This window comes from Leptonychotes weddellii, chromosome 3 (assembly GCF_054177405.1).
Source record: "Leptonychotes weddellii isolate Sample4059 chromosome 3, ASM5417740v2, whole genome shotgun sequence".
Classification (NCBI taxonomy): Eukaryota; Metazoa; Chordata; class Mammalia; order Carnivora; family Phocidae; genus Leptonychotes; species Leptonychotes weddellii.
The window spans coordinates 8,794,442-8,812,082 of record NC_138371.1 but is presented as its reverse complement, the minus strand read 5'-3'; the positions used below and the strand labels follow the sequence as shown (position 1 = coordinate 8,812,082).

Here is a 17,641-nt window from a genome sequence, read left to right as displayed (position 1 = left end):
CCCCTGCTCATGTGCGCATGCACGCTCTCTCTCTCAAAATAAATAAATAAAATCCATCTTTCATGTTTAAAGGAAGGTAGGAATGGTTCCCTGGCAGTTCGGAAATCAGGAGGGCAAAAGGAATGGCTCCTTGGCAGCGTTAAGATGTGCAAAACAGGGAGACTGACAAGCAATATCAAACCCAAAACGTTTTCCATAATTTTAAAAGAACGAGAGACAAGCGCATCCTGGACTTGGTAACATTTATTCAATATTCTGTGAAATTAGCAAGAATCAGAAGAAGCACATATCAATCCAATACAGCCACAAACATGTCCTGGATATAAATAAAGATGCACTATGAGAAATACTCACTACAGAAGGAAATAGTACTCTCTTATATTGACTACCTCTTAGCAACAAACAACTCCAACGTAAATTTAATTTACTCACGGTATAAAACCCTTGACTTTTAAAAGGAAATATAGATTCAATGTGATCATAATTTGCCTCACGAGGCCCTTTTGCTGCATGATTTCAAGGCCTGGCTTGACGACTGTTATGGAAATGACAAAAACGAACTCAAAAGAACATTTCTGCAAGGTTCAATGAAACAGTGCAGAAATAAGTTACTTACCCATGCACAGAATAAGGCAAAGGCTAATTTCATTCGGGTTAGGAATAATAAATGCAACTAGTTTCTTATTCACGAAATAAACATCTCAGACTTCGTTTTAGGTTAACGGGTATACTGTTATATGGGTCATACTCTACATATGTTTTCTAACTACTCAGAAAGCCGGCACTCACACGTCACATAGAAACTTCTCGATTAGACTTAGCCTCTGTAACAGCCACAGAAAGTCAACTGTATCTCATGACGGTATCTACCATGGGAAGAGCACACACTAGTCGAAGCATACAGTTTAAAGAGCTGAAAGTACATTAAAACGTAGTCTATGGATTTCACAAATTTTGTTTTTTTTAAAATATTTTTTCCAAACTAAAAGCTGCAGAAAATTAGTTCTTCGATATTCTACCGAAAACTCTTGAGCAGCTACCATTTCAAATTTCTTAAGCTTTTTATTTTCTTAAAAATATTTAAATGAGGGTAGTATCCCATCTTTTTGAAAAATAATCCCCCCAAAAAGATTACAAATCTTTTGTTTTAATCAGCGTGACCAGGGGTTTGTCATCGGGGCTGTAGTCCTCATAGGCGATGGGGGTCACGTCGTACATCGCAGGCCGGGATTTCTTTCCAAACCTGAAACCACAGGGGAGAGAGGACCCAAGTTAGATGAACAGTGGATCTCAAGTCCTATGAAAAGCAAGTGGTGAGAATTAACTTAAATTCAAGGATCAGATGGAACAATAAAAATACCCTAAGAAAGATATTCTCTAGCAAGCACAGAAATTTAAGAGATCCGGATATCAGCGCTGAATGAGTACGCATGTTAGTCTCCAGTGCAGGAGGTAAAAAAAGGATTTCATGAAACATGGGGTCCAAATGAATGTTGAAGCTTCCAGGTTAAATCCTGGCAAAGCAGTCGGCCCGACAGCCCTATAATAGGTTTTAAGACAACATGTATCTATTTGGCTTTTTCTTCTGAGACCCGTTAACCATCTGGAGAGGCAAGTTTATTTTACATCCATTTTAGTGCCTGGAACATACTACAGGAAGGTTAGGAAGGCTCAGAGGTCATCTGAGGTCCCAACATGAGGAGAAGGGCAGAGAGAGGAAAGGACTTCAGATAAGGAGATGTTTGTCCGTAATAGACGGCACCCATCAAGCCATTGTCCCCAAAGATCTGTGTATACAAGAATCCCCTCAGCAGCAGGACTGACGCCCAGAAGCCAGGGGTGTCAAAATCCAATTTCAGGACTTCCTGCCAAACCAGTCTTAAGATGGAAGAGTACTAAAATAAAGCCAATTCAACTTCTGGGTGGTCTCTTCCCATTGAAGGCCTCACCTTCCCTAAAGTCCCTGGAATACCATATGATTTAAACAATCTTCCACATTTACCCACAGTGCCTCCTCCCTCAAAAGAGACCACATTTTTTAACCATTTCAAGTCCAATAAGGTTCAAAAAAACAAACATGTAAAGAACCTTACATTTTAAAAAGGCTGGTGGGATGGGCCCTGAAGACTTCAAGGGGCTTATTTACCATGGCTTTCAGCCTACCTCCCCGGCCCCCATTCCTCCTTTTCCCTTTGCTATCTTGGAGAGCCGGTCTTCTTACATTCAGCAAGGAGAAGTAGAACGGAGTGGGAAAGGAGAAAATGATGCATTCTTCATCGGATCTTTTGTGTTTAAACATTCATCAATCTTTTGTTCTGATTCACTGAAGATTTACTGGTCTCCGGGGGCACCAAGGCACAAACCATGCCAGATGGGAACAGGCAAAATGCAGACTTAAAGAGTTAATGCATTCTACCACCAGGAAATCCAAGGATAGTACCAAAAGATGAAAAAGCTTTCGATAAAATCATGTCTAAAATGTGAAGCCACACTGGTGCTTGCCTACGTGTGGGCTGGATTCCAGCCTGTGGTCTGTTTATCTAAACTGAGCAAGGCCTGCCTCATCTGAGACTAGGGAAAGGGCAACAATGTAAAAGCCAACTGGATCGGAACACTTTCTCCCAAGGCTGAAACTTTTAGAAGCTACTTTAAGGCACAAATATTTTGACAATCTATTTCTCATAAAACAGCTAGATTCATTGGTAACAATACACCACTAATAATATTGATTCATTTCAAAAGTCAAGCGATACCAGGGAAAAGCCCTCCAGGTCCTCACATAGGTGCTGTGGGACAGTTTCCTGGGGGACCTTTGATGGGAGGGTCAGCAAATCACAGACTGCCTACTAATCAGTTGGCTGGCCAAGAGGAAAAATTTAAGCAACTTAATAGGTTGAATATGTGTTTAAAATATCCATTTTATTTTTATATGACTTCATAGTTTGAGGAAGAATCTGTGTCTCCAAAATCTAGGAAGTTAAATGCCTCCACGTTATGCAATCTGCCAACAAGCTAACATTCAAAAGGCTGTCATCTTAAATTGTCATCATGGGGCTGAATATCAACAAGGCAGGTTTGAGGATGGGTGTTTCGGATCCACTGAGCATAACGAGGCAAGGGCTGAAACCGGTCAGAAGCAGCCATGCGGCCACTGTACTTACACGGAATCAACTGAAGAACGAGAACCTTGCTTCGTATCTAGACAAGTCACTGGCTGTGTGCACAGTGCTAATGAGATAACTCCAAACCAGAATGGGTCAGAAAGCATAAAGCTGGTGGGGCACCTGAGTGGCTCAGTCGGTTAAGCGTCTGCCTTCGGCTCAGGTCATGATCCCAGGTCCTGGGATCGAGCCCCATATCGGCTTTCTGCTCAGCACAGAGCCTGCTTCTCCCTCTGCCTGCCACTCTGCCTATCTGTGCTCTCTATGTCTCTGTCAAATAAATAAATAAAATCTTTAAAAAAAAAAAAAAAAAAGCATAATGCTGGTTACAAAGGTAACCTGGTTTTGTTTTATTTTATTTTATTTTATTTATTTTTTTATTTTTTTAAGGTAACCTGGTTTTAAAAGGGCTTAACTGCCTCAGCGCTATCTTGGAGCTGGAATCCCTGTCCTATGACTCAACTAGCTCCTGAGAAGCCTATCCAGCCAAATTCCTCAGGTGAGATACAGAGGTCTCCCCCCAAAGTGCAATATCCACCACAGAGAAGTAAAATGGCTTCTAAAACACAGTAAAATGAGGGGCGCCTGGGTGGCTCAGTGGGTTAAGCATCCAACTTTTGGTTTCAGCTCAGGTCATGATCTCAGGGTCCTAAAATAGAGCCCTGCACTGGGCTCTGCGCTCAGCACGGAGTCTGCATATCCCTCTCCCTCTGCTTCTCCCCCTGCTCAATGACTCTCTCTCTCTCTCTCGCTCGCTCTCTCTCACAAATAAATAAAATCTTTAAACACAATAAAATGAAACAAGACTTTCCTTGAATCTCCTACACCTATCACCATGGCAAGCTCACATGTAGTAAAAAAAATGAATGCGCATTCCTACTTAAATTTTTAATCCCAACAGCTTTTTATATTTCCTTTGTGTTAAGAAACAAGCCAACACCCACAGAATTCCATTTAAACTCTCAGGCACTAAACCGATGTAAGAGCTTGCTGTGTTATGGCAGGAGTATTTATGTGACTCTTCTTTAAGTAACACATTGGTTTTGGTTTTGTTGTTTTTTTTTTTCCCTTATCACAAAGATATGTTTTAAATGTAAAAAACAAGTTTGGAAAAGAGAGAAAGTTATACTGGAGACCAGGGGTTAACAATGTATTTAGCCTGCAAGCCAACGACAGCCTGTTGCCTGTTTTTAAATAAAGTTTTATTGGCACGCAGTTGAGCCCCTCCATAATGCATCTTTGCTACTTTTGCACTACAGAGGCAGAGCTAAATAGTCACAGAGACCCAGACAGTGTAAGGTCTGTAAGGTCTAAAATTTTTTGCAGGCCCTCGATGAAGACTGTAAGAATCGCCTAGAGTCCGGCCCTCCGAAAGACCTAGCACAGAAAGCAACAAAATCAGACGCAGTAACAGAAGTTGTGGCATCAGTAGCCTTAAAGTCACTGACGTGTCCAACACGCCCGGTGACAAGTCTTGTACTTCTTATGTCACTGTAAGCTACTGCAACCAACTGCAAGGCAGATCAAAGAGTGTGCGTTCTTCCAGCTCGTACTTGCCTGAAAGTCAAAAGCTAAAACACCACCGCAGGGAATGTAGGTGGATCTGACCTTGAGAAAGGCCAGAACTCCGAGATGCTATTTGAGAAAACGTGACCAGATCCTTTCACAGCTGTTCTGGGTTTTTTTTGTGTGTTCTGTGATCAGGCCCTTCAAGCTGGGGGAGCAGTGAGCAACCTGCAGCCGAGACATGATCTCGCTCTGGAGCCTGGAAGGCCCATTCGCTCCCGCTGGTCACTTGCAAACTCTCTCCAGCCTGAGCGTCAGCAAAGCAGTCACAGAACACAGGACTCTTAACAATGAGAGAGAGGGGAGCACCAGCATCAACTGAGTGCTGATGTCAGAACCACCAGACCCTTCCTCGGCCGCTCGTGAATGTCACAGGTGACCCACTCGGGAGTCGTCCTGCATCGCTACTGAGCTGCAGTTATTCTGATCCAATGTCAGCAGCTGGGAGGCAGGCTGTGAAATGGGCGTTAGCTGTAGGCCACTCCTGGAAACTAGGGAGGAGGTAATATCAAAAGGGTTATTATTATTTTTTTCCAATGCCTTTCTAGGGTTTCAGGGAAAAGGGAGTGCAAAGGGGCCAACCAGCCAGAGACCCAGCCAGGACCTCGAGAGAGCCATGCTGTAGAAACCACAGGTCAGAGCTGAATCAACATTTATAAGGGAATGTTCCAGATATCTCAGAAGGTATTGTATTAACTTCAATGGTTTTATCTGCAGTCGCTGGTGCATGGAGGAGCTTATTGGTTGGGAATTCTGCAGTAAATATTTTTGATAAAAATCGGCACCAAATAAGAACCAGGTTTGTAAATGCTTTCAAGTTTATTCTTTCCTTCCAAGACTACACAGTTAAACATCTTTCAAGTGGGCTACATAAGCAGGAAGCTCAGAAGAACCTATCTTACTAAACCATTCTGGGGCTGAAATAAAATACTCCTGTCGAACACAAAAGAATCTTAGCCAGAGGTCCCTCTGGGGGTAGAAGGAACCTGACTCCTTGGGTCTCCCAATACATCCTAGTGTAACGCCCCTGAATCTGCTCCTTCCTGGTGAACTCAGCACCCGGGAATGGAGAGAGAAGCCTCTCGAGCAACAAAGCAGCTTATCTCCTCTCCTCTCCTTTTTACACCTTCTACCACCTCTCATCCCGTGACTTCTGAGTACTGCGAACACTCCTGCGGGCCACTTACAAGGCCTGTTGCCCTAGGATGAAGCCACCTGTCAGGCAGGTCAAGACATCCTACACCAGGCCCTAACAGAGACTGTCCTTTCACTACAGACCTCAAATTCTGGGAAGTCAGGCCTACTATGCGCCAGGACGCATTGAAGACAGGAATAAAATGGCCTTTTATGTATAGGCCGGTGGAGGAGTCAAATTAACAGGACAGGCAGGGACTGGTCTCAGGGCTCCCTGGAGGCTGTGCTGGCAAGCTCAGCCCTGAAAGGAAGGAGGGTCAAGAATGAGCAGCCGTGCAGGGCCTGACTTGAAAGGGGATGCACCTTCCCCTTCTCCTTCACAGTTCTAGAAGTAAGGGGGGTACAGCTCTCAAAAAGAAGATACCCTCGCCCCACCTGGGCATCGGGGCGGCTTCTCCATGTCTCCCAATTTCTCTCCTTCCAGTGGCTCCTCTCCCTGGAGGCCAGGGTCGGGCTTTTGCTTCCATTAGAGGGGCAAGATCACAGTCAGATCGGAGTCTCGGGTTTGGGGACTTCCTCGCGAAGAAAGCAAACTTTCTGAACCTCTCAGCTTCTACGCCATTCGGACAGAGTTTGGATCTGTGTGTGTTTTGATCAAGACCAGTACCCCATGTCTCAGCAAAGGTTATGCATCCACTAGGTCTCGTGAACCCCAATCTTAAGACACCAAGCTCAGCCCACTCCTCGCTACCACACAGACTTTCTGAATTGTGTGCTTTAGATTGTTCTAGCAGTTAAAAGAAGAGATAGCTTTCCTTTAATAAAGACTGTCATTATTGTTCTGGTAGTAGATATCCTTTGCAAAAGTCAACAAAATGTTAGATTAGCTGATTTTTTTTATTGTTAGATAAGAGAAATAAATATGGTGTTATCTGCTTACACAGGTCTTTAATATTCATAATTTAATCTGATTGCCTTAACTCTCTAAGCAGGGAGACTTATATCTTTTTTCAGTTGAGGGAACAGTATTTGTGGAGGTTTGACTGGTCTGTGTGAAATAGAGTCAGGTAATGGCGTAGTTGGGCCTCACGCTCCCTCTGTGGCACCACACTCACTCCTTGTCTCTCCAGGAGTCTTTCCTCCAGAAAAGGACACCGTGTTATATGATATGAACGCTAACAGCAGAATGATAGCTGTTTGTTTCTCCTTAAGTCAACCCCTAAATCAAATGTTATTTCTATCCAGGCTGTTTGAAGAACGTAGCTAAAGACATTCCAAAAAGCTGTCATCAAGAAATGTTTCCTACACCGTGATTAAGAATCGGCTATTTAAAGCACAGATAAACACAAATTAAATGAATGAATGTCTTCAATGAAAACAGAAAGCTAGCAGCAAACGCAAAGGGGTTGCTTATAAAGCAGCTCAATTATCTGTCCCCGGTATGCCTTGAACCTATGCTTTCGTCTACGAAATCCTCTTTGCAGGTGGGAAGTCCTGTTCATAACATCACCCCGGTCCCAGGAGTGCACAGGTGGAAGCGGGATCTCCCTTACGCCCCCCCTCCGCCTCCCGCTCCCCCCGAAGCCCACCTGGCATGCCGGATGGAGGCGATGGCGTTGCTGAACTCGCTGTCGATGCTGCGACAGTTATAGAACTCCTCGTAGGCTGGCCTGGAAGAGCCCTGGTACTCGATGCGGCTGATGCGGCAAATGCCCACAATGAGGATGATCAGCATCAGGATGAAGGCGACGCAGAGGGCCCCGATGATGATGTACAGGGAGTGCCGGGGCATGTTGGTGAGACTCTCCGCCATGTGACCCGACTTCCACTGGAGGTCTGAGGCGAAAATAAGCAAAGGACTGGAAGTGACCCATGACCTTTGGAATGGGAGAGTCTTCACTGTCCTTGCTTGGGCAACCTAAAATATAAGGGCTGTCCAAACCGGGAAGAATTCTTTTCTGTGGATAACCTAGATCAAAGGCTACTGTCCTTAATATATAAGGGGCTCTTACAAATCATTAAGATAAACCAAGAACACACCATAGAAAAATGGGCAAAGGATATAAAAAGGAATCCACCAAAGAAATACAAGTAGAAAAGTGTTTAGTTTCACGGTTCTTTAAGAATGCAATTCTTCTATCGGTTCCCAAATATTATTTAAAATTTTTGATAACCACAGTTGACATGGGCGCAGACATGAGGACGTGTGAACTGATACACAGCCCTTGTGTAGACTTAATGGAGTACCTTTTGACCCAGAAATTCCAATTTTTAGAATTTATGCTGGGGAAATGATCCTATAAATGCATAAAGCCCTACATACAAGGATGTTCATCTCAGCATCCCAATTTCTGAAATGTTAAATTGATCAATTATTACACATTTTGAAAAAGGTTCATTAAATAAGCACGACTCCCAGGTATTCACCACTCAAAGTTAACACTGTTCAAAGTTAATAAAGTTCATATTGGACCATTTTCGCTTTACCTTTTTTTCAGGTATTTTTTTTAAAGAAAGAAAATGTTACAGCCACAGCTAGAGGCCCCACCCCCATACCCTCTCCCCACCCCACAAGCAGAAAAACAATTTATAAAAGCTAAAATAATGGGAAACCACCTAAATATTCAGCTCTCAGTGAGCTGGAGAGATGTTTTGTTCTAACAAAAAAACAAAAACAGGACCTAGCCATATGGTACAGTCACACATGAGCTCAAAGTGTCCATCCACACATTGAAAAGCTCAGGACAGAGTGATAGTAATGATGAACATCTGTTGCCTCCCTACTATGTTAAGCTCTTTGAAAACATCTTACTTAATCATTATGACCAATCGAAGATGCATGATTTTCTCTCTCTACTTTATGGGAGATCGGCATCAGTGGCTGGGTGAGTTCAAGTGCAGATCCAAGTCCTTAGCGTCTGCCCCACACAACCACACGTGAACAGCAGAGATCACTGGAAGGCAGGATTACAAGCCATTTTTATTTCTTTCATTCCACTTCTCAGTCTTTTCCAGCTTTTTTTTTTTATTTATAAATTTTTATTTTTTTAATTTTTATTTTTTTTGCGAGAGAGAGAATGAGAGAGAGCACGAGAGGGAGGAGGGTCAGAGGGAGAAGCAGACTCCCTGCTGAGCAGGGAGCCCGATGTGGGACTCGATCCCGGGACTCCAGGATCATGACCTGAGCTGAAGGCAGTTGCTTAACCAACTGAGCCACCCAGGCGCCCTCCAGCTTTTTTCAAAGGAATAAAATATTCCTTTTATAAAAAATATTTTAAAATAAGCAGTAAGTTATTGGAAGAAAACATCCACGGAATTTTCTTCCAACACAATAGTGGAAGAAGTATGGGCTTTGGGATCACACCACCCTTGCTGTCAATCCCCACTGGGACATTTACTTGACCTTCCTGAGACTTGGTTTCTTCATTTGCAAGATGAAAATAGCAACAGCTACCCCATGGCTCGCTGGGAGCCTAAGTTAGGGAACATGTAAATAATAGGAAGAAAGTCTGCTGCTGGGCACGTGGTGGGCAGTCCTAAAAAGGAGCAGGTATGGTGGTGGAAGAGGGATAAAGGATAAAGAGGAGGAAGGCACTGTCCTCTGGAGCACACACCGTGAGCTCAGGATTACTGAACATTGCCCTGTGCCCTTTCAAAAAACACCAACCGGTCTGAGCAGGAAAGTAAATGGAAGAATGTGACATACTGTCCTGCCCGAAACAGGCCAAGAGTGCCAGATTATGTCCTGTTTGCAGAACTGCACACACGTGGAATGTTCTGGATGATGTGAACAGGATTTGAAAGGAAGTTTTGAAAATAAAAAGGGCTCAATAAGACAAGAAGTGAAATTCATGTGGGAAGGGATGCCTTCTCTACTAGACTCACAGCACCCCCAGCTCCAGACCATCATTTGCACATTAGGACTCGAGATGCCTGGAAATGGGACTCAGGGGTGGGTGTGGAAGGGCCCGTCTTCCCACCAAATGCTCAGATTCCTCTCACCATGCTGTATGCTGTGAGAGTGTTTGTGATCTCCGGGTATTCAGACCCTCCTCTTAGCTACATCCTCAGTGCACGGAATCCGAGAACCAGTTCTTTACCTTGAAAAGTGACAATCGGAAGAAAAGCATGGGTAGATTCCCAAACAAGGGCCAAATGTGCAGAGCCCTTTCCTAGAAGCCTAATGGGAATAGGGCCCTGCCCCAAGCCTGAAGAACGAGATGAATGAAGCATGTTCGCATCCAGATCTTCTGACTCCTGAGTTTTCACCAAGACCCCTGAAGGCTGGTTTGGCCATCCGAGGCTGCCTGCCCAAGCTCACGAAGCCCATGCAGCAGTGAGCTATTAGCGCATTCACTGCTCCATCCGAACCAGCTCACAGACAGGCAGATGCACCAGCATAAATCACAGCAAGGTCGCCACGGACAGGAGAAGGTGTTTTTGTGAAGCTAGAACTCAGCCTCAGTTGCAGATCACAGCCATTTCATTAGGCAATACCTGGTGCACACTGAGAGAGACGCTCATTTTTCTGGCTGAAAGAGGAGCATGACTCACTTGATTTCCAAGTATTTCACCATTCTCTGAAAAATTCAGTTGTAGGCTGGAGTCCAATGCTCAGAGTGTGCTCTAACACCCATCTAGCGTCAACACAAGGAAAGCCAGCACTGCTTCTACTCCAGCTTGGTAGAGGGCTCTGCTCCGATCACCGTGGCAGGATCACACGAGTTCTTGATGAGCCCTCATCGTTGAAGCCTAACTTCATGTAAACAGCTATACATCGTATCAACGACCACTACCGTGGAAAGACAGCGGCGCTGGGTGTCCCAGGCCTGAGCTGCCCACACTGCTGACATTTCTGATCATCTGCTCTACTTCCCCAAACTCTGCCTTCCAGGCTGCTGGAACTTTTGGGAAAACTTTCTCGAAATTCCCCCGAAAAACTCTGCCCCCTCCTCCCCTACCCCTGCTCTTTTTTTTCTACTTTACTGTCAGCTAAAACTTCTCTGATAGAAGTGAGTGTGGCTGCTTGACACACTAATCAGGTTGGAATTGGGCTGGATCTGAAGAGATCCAACCCTTGGTCTGGAAGCGGCAAGTGTATCTGCACCAGGCGGCTGCACCTGCCGCCCCCGGTCCTGGCATAAGTCATAAGACCCTCATGAGCTATCGCTTTGCGGCATCCCAGGAGTTCGGTTGCATGCATCACTTACTACACCAGCTACAGCACAGCTCAGGGAGGAACTGTGCACCAGAGTGTGCTGGGTGGAATGATCCCATCGGCTCCAGCAGGTGCATGACCCAGAACACATGCACACAAACTGTTCTAGGAAAAATGTCACGCTTATGGGTCTGCTAGACCAGCTGTATTTAGGTTTCAACTAAATTTGTTTCAGGTTTTGCATTTTCCAAAGTGTTTTCACATTTACATTTCAACTGGCCCTAAACAAAGCACCTTGAGCTAGGTAGAGAAGCTGGACTTGGAGCAGCTGCTCAAGGTGATAGAGGCCATCTGTGGCCAGGCTGAGAATAAAACCAGACCCACCTACAACCTCCACCCCACCAAAAGAGCTGTCATTAGACTTATAAATTTCATTCTAAAACACACTGCCTATATCTGGTTTTTAATTTACCTACATGAACGTAGCCAGACTAGCTAATGTGTTCACCTACGTTATTTAAAAAGAGAGTGAGTGTGTGATGTGTAGACATCAGACAGCTAGATAATTTTTGAGACCATCTGCTGCTAGACTACTTGAGAGGAAGAATTTCAAATTACCTTCTGTTTCCTATAGCTCCAAGTTATCTGGACAAGCAAGGCAGTCAATGAGATTAGAAAATACTAACAGCTCTCATTAATCTTCAGAAGAGAAAGGCATAGGAAAGGAATAGAAAGAACAGCTCACCTCCTTCGTAGGATCCATTCCCTGAACAACCATTAATTTGGCACCTACTTGTACCAGGCATGGTGCTGGGTGCCGGCATATAGAGTGAGGGAAAGTAGACAGTTGGCTTCTGGAGCCCCCAGCCTTTTGAGGGGCACAGGGACCCCAAAAATGGTCCCAAAGCAGTGGCAGACATACAAGTATGCTGGGCCAAAGAAGGACCACCTCTGTGGTGCTACCAGAAAGGACAAAGGGAAGCTCCATCTCATTGGGGAATCAGGAGAGCTCCAGTGGTGAGGGTCTGCAGGAACCTGGGCTCTACAGGTACGTAGGTATTAACCAGGGACAGGGGAGAGCCGAGGGAACACGGTCCCAGGCCAAGACCTGGGAGGAGGTGGGGAACAGGACAAGGGACTGCAAGGGGAACAGACTGGCATCTAGCAGGAGCAAGCCAGAGGCTGGCGGAGGGGGGAAGGGCTCTCTCTCACAGGTCCTACAGGCCCGAGTGTGGCCTTCAGTCTCTAGTCTTCAATAAAAGCTTGGCACTGGCAGGGATGGAAACAGTGGTGGGAAGGAGGTCTGAGTATTCAGATTTGCACTTGGAAAAGACACCTCTACCAGTTACAACCCTGTGGAGGAACCCAAGGACATGATGCAAAGTGAAACAGGTCAGGTACAGAAGGACAAATAGTGCATGGGCTCACTTATATGGGGAATCGAAAGAAAAAGAAAAAGCCAAACTCATAGTAACAGAGTGCCAGAGGCTGAGGCATGAGGCACAAGGGAAGATTTAAAAACAGGAAGAAACAAACAAAGAAACTAGAATGGTGATTGCCAGGGGCTGACGAAGGGGTCACGGGGAGTTATCGTTTAATGGGGACAGAGTTTCAGTTTTTCAAGATGAAAAGAGTTACAGAGATGGACGGTGGTGAGGGTTGCTCACAAGATGAATGTACTTAGTACCACAGAACTGTACATTTAAAATGATTAAGATAGTTAATTTCATGTTATATGTATTTTGCCACAATAAAAAGAACTGGAAAAAAATTTAAAAAAGAAACAGACCATATATTTTTAGAAAACTAGAAGAAAATAAGAAATGCTTCTGGCCACATATGAAGAAAGGGTTGGAGGGGCTAGACTGGGAGCCACGTGGTGTTACAGCAGTGAGGGAGATCTGCATAAGCCAACATGGATACACATTCTGTATCTTATTCAGCAGAAAAGCAAGATGCTGGACAGTACATATAGAATGGTCCCATTTGTATGGGAGAAAATGAGGACTTACAAAATTGACTGGACACATCTGGAAATATACACGATAAATGGCTAATGATTGTTACCTTTAGGGAGCGAAGTGGATGTCTGGAGGAGGAGGAAGATTAATTAATTTTATTTTTAAAGTATCCTAGTTTATACAAAAATGAGAACTAAAGAACCCAACCAATTTGTACGATAAGGACTGTCCATATAACATAATCATGTCATGGGTTTCTTCAACCATTATGAAATTCCATGCATTTTAGGGAGGAGAGTCTCAAGACATCCATGTAGACTCTTTCTGGGCCCCTTCCCTGGGTTCCTAGGGCAGCCTGCAGAAAACCTACAGCAACCCCACCACATACCATGACCTACACATGGATTATGAGCTCCTAAAAGCAGGGGCTGCTTCATTAATCTTTATATCCTGGGCCTACTGTTCAATGTTTGATAGTAGGAGGCCCTTGATTATTGGTTGAATTATAAATCCAGGATAGCTTATTCACCTATTTGTCAACTGCAAAATATCATGAATTTAATAGTTTAACCATAGATTCAATGTCCTTAACTGTCCAACTGTTCTTGGTCAGCAAGATTGACTGTAACTCTACCTGTATAAACCCCACAGCAACTACACAGATGGTACAAAACAACACTATTAAACATGTATAGGAATTGTAAGTGTTAGACCTTGACTCTAGGAAGGCAAAATTTTTATTAAAACCCACGAACAAAATTGTTATCAGTCCCAGGTTGGTAAGAATGGATGAGAGATAACTAAAATTTCACCAGGTTGTTTTGTTACTTTCCAAGACTTGGGGTTTGCATTTGTTTCAGAGTTATTATAAAACACTAAAGCTATTTAAATGATCCTTTTAGATAGTTCTGGATCAGTGTTCTGGGTGGCTTTGGTAAATCTTTATGGTCTGCTAGATTTTTGCTCCCTATTACTGATTGGGGAACAGATAAATAACTCTAAAAGGGCAAATTTCTAAGAAACATTCACTATTGGGTTAGTCAATGTGCAGAGAAGGAGACAGCTGTGCTAAAATCTAAAAACTCCAGACATAGTGCAGTGCACAGGCAAAAGCCTAAAGGCAGGAAGAAACTTGACCTGTCCACGGAAGAGAAAACAGGACAATGTTTTGGCTGAAGCAGACTAAGCAAGAGAGGGAGGCAGGCAATGTGGCCTCTGGAGGCAGAGGTCAGGCTGATGGGAGACTCCTTTACCACTTTCGACCATCCCGGAGGCCTCTGTGCTATGTAGCTATGTGGGCTACAGTTCTCTGTGTACATCTGAGCCTTCCTGCTGGGGTCGACCCACCTGACCTTGTACCACCCAGGCATTCTCCCCTCTTGGGCCCTAGATCCATCCCATTTGATTCAGATCCAGTTCTCTAGATGCTGGCCACCAGTTCCAGCTACGTGTCATAGCAGAGCTCACCTGCACATTCTCCATTCTTACACTCAGGTCAAGGGTGGAAGCATCCAACCCTGGAACCTAGCAGAGCTTAATCTGTGATGACATTGATTTGAGTGCCTTTGGCCTAATGGAGAGGTGCAAATGAGATCATCAAATGGGAAGTGCTATTGCAGGCCAACAGAGAGCCTGAGTGTAGACCAAAAAATTTTGTGATGGGCCCCCTCACACCTGGCCACTCAGTGTGGCCCATGCCCTGGGCATGCATCATCTAAAAAGACAGCTGCCGAAGGTTGGTCCTCCCAAGGAGTAGCTCATGGTATATGAGCCACAGTAAATTAGCATTTATTTAGTGCCTACTGCATAGCAGAAGTGTGCACATATTTGCCTCACGGCTCCTTCCCATCACCATCTTATAAGTGAGGACGACAAGGCCCTGAGAGGTATATTTGTTTGTCCAGGTCACATGATGGAGCCAGAATCTGAAGCCAACTTTTACCCTTTCTATTATTCCACCTTTGTATATCTTTTGCCTATATCATCATCACTGGAAGGAAGTAAAATTTCGATTTTTTATAATTATGGTACTTTGCTTAAAAACTTCTTAAGGGCCTCTTGTGTATTCCTGACTTCTTAACCATACTCTCCTATACATTTATCTCCATAATTAAGATCTAAAAGTTATCAATAGATATTACTCTGCCCCAAGGCACAAACTTTGTCATTTCCAACAGCATCGCCAAATTTTAGAATGAAAACTGGTCCCATTTTATGGGTAAGTAAACTGAGGCTTGGCACAATTCAATGCAGCCACACAATGAGTGTCCTGCCAGGGGAAGAACCAGGGTCCTGCTGAGCCAAGTCTGGGATGCTTTCTGCCAACAGACCCCGAATGGACTTAACATCCTACACCAGCTCATAGCCATTGGCCTTTTGACCATGGAATCCCTTTCAGTATCTTTCTTCAACAAGACAACACTTCTTGCCCATCTTCAGCAAGGCCAGTTGGTGCTACGACCACTCTGTCCATGGGTGTTTTAGGAAAGTCAATGATGGGGAGCCCGGAAAATAATGACCTTCTTCCCCTCTCAAGCTCCAAAACAAGAGCAAAAAGACAAAGGGTAAGCAGGGAGGAGCCCAGAGAGTGTTACTGGTCAAACAGATGTTGCAGAAGGCGGCCCCTACCTCAGGCCCACACTGAGAAGGAGACAAGCCCAAGGCACCATAGGCACTGCTGGACCACCCGTGGGAGGTCGTTCTTGAAACAAAGAACAGAGGAGTAGGGGCAGCTGTCTCCTCCAGAAGGAGACAGACAGACTGACAGGGCTATGCGTATGTATTTGCCTCCTTCCAAACTCGCACAGCGGAAGAGCCGTCTCTACCTGAAGAAAAGTAGGGGAGGGCTGAGAGGGCCCAGGAGGGGGCCCTTATGGAAGATCCCCTGCCCCAATGAATTTCAGTGAGAAGAAAACCCCTTTCACGGTTGAATTTTTCCCAGTTTCCCAAACAACCGGAACACCGAGCTCTGTGTCGGTTCTCATTTTCACCTCCATCCTAGCAGACCCACTCTTTTAATACACGAAATCTTGATTATGACATTTTCAAACTTCTGTGGGCTCATCTCTAAGAGAGAACACTTTGCTCTCCGCAGCTCGTAATGTTTTTCCAATTTTCTTTTACCCTCAGCCTCGCTGGACTGTTCTCCAGGCCACGGATGGAACCTAATACATTTGAAGACACTTGAAGACATAAATGCAAAGCGAGTCTATATTCTGTGTGCTTTTTCATGTTTTTAACACAAAGACTCTATTTTGTGCTACGATTCTAATGCTTCTCTGCTCGGCACATTTTTGGCCGTCTTAGGAGCAGGGAGCTCTGGATGACATCTGCACATGCTCATCCCAGTGGAAAGGCTGGCTTCAGACTCAGGAAGGAGGGAGAGGGGCACAGAGCAGGGAGCAAAGGTACTCCTCTGGGACTCGGGAGGCATGGGTGACTCAGGTTAGCCACTCAGTGGTTGACAGGGGCCACCTGGGCACGCTCAGTGTCCCCTTCTCGTTGAATGCAAATATGAGGTTAAACAACAGCATAATACTTACGGATCTCGCAGTTTGTACCCACCCAGCCGTGAGGGCAGTGGCAGGTGTAACCATTGGGCTGGTCCAGGCAGGTACCAGCGTGATGGCATGGGGTACTGTCACATTCGTTGATGTCGATGTCACACTCGTCACCTACGGAGATAAAGAAACGCAGTGAGGACAGCTGGCTTCACCAGCGGCGCTGTCACCCATCACTGCTCCGGCCAAGCGGAGATCCGAGGCCGGGGTCACGGTGTCCAGCAACGGATCCCAACTGGCTGTGTACATGAAGTGGGGAACTCTCCCCCAAAGTCCCAGACAAGGGATCTTTTGCTGAAGTAAAACTAAAAAAGGAAAAAAAAAATGGCACTGGTCAAAAGCATCTCCTTTAGTAGAGTCAAATAGTTAACTGAGGCTGATTCTCATGTCTGAATAAACCTTTTGAGGTTGATGGGAACAGAGAACTGGGGTTCCTGATTTTATTTAAAAAGTCTATTTTATTTTGAATTCCATCCGCTGAATCTTCTTATTTATTTTTCTGAAACTCCAGAAAGCCAAAACTCACAGCTTATGATTTTTTTGTGGCCAAGTGTTGGATATTTGACTATTTTCTGGAGAGTTCTAGGGCACAGCTGTGCGCCTAGCCAGAGTCAATTATGAACATTTACTTCACGTTCCAAATCCCTGGATATGTTTCTGGGAAATATGGAAATGCACAGGAAGAGCATCAGCAACCCCCCTCTCCCATAAGAAAAGACAGTTCTGAGGTCTAGGGTTAGCCTAGCTCTGACTCAATCTACCCTGGGAAACCATGACCCTGGGGAAGCTCACGTTCACTCCAGCCTGTCCTTCCCCCATGATGAAAAAGCGAGCTCTTGACCCTGCCTAGACCCAACATTTTGGGGCATCCCTGTCCCCATCAGAGAGAGCCTGGCTTAAACTAACAAACCAGACCATGGGCTGATGTCATGGTGGTCCAAACACCAATTTACAGGAAATAGCTTGTTATCACAAGTTACACAAACAAAGCCACCTTCACCGATTTTAAGCCATACTATGAGTCACTACAAGATGGGTACGCGTCTCAAACCGAAAGGCAGCTCATCAAATGAATGGAACAGGGTACTTCAAATTGAGGCA

The 17,641-nt window shown here is 44.9% G+C and overlaps 1 protein-coding gene across 1 annotated transcript in view; it reads right to left on the bottom strand.

Moving 5' to 3' along the window:
- Window positions 1–225: 225 nt before the first annotated feature.
- Window positions 226–17,641, bottom strand: part of DNER (delta/notch like EGF repeat containing) — a 284,346-nt gene continuing 266,930 nt past the window's right edge. Inside the window, exons 11-13 of the mRNA XM_081813453.1 lie at window positions 16,523–16,654; window positions 7,451–7,697; window positions 226–1,243 (exon numbers count right to left, since the gene is read on the bottom strand). Of these exons, the coding sequence (XP_081669579.1) occupies window positions 1,132–1,243; window positions 7,451–7,697; window positions 16,523–16,654 (491 nt within the window). The 3' untranslated portion in view covers window positions 226–1,131. The remainder of the gene's footprint in view (window positions 1,244–7,450; window positions 7,698–16,522; window positions 16,655–17,641) is intronic.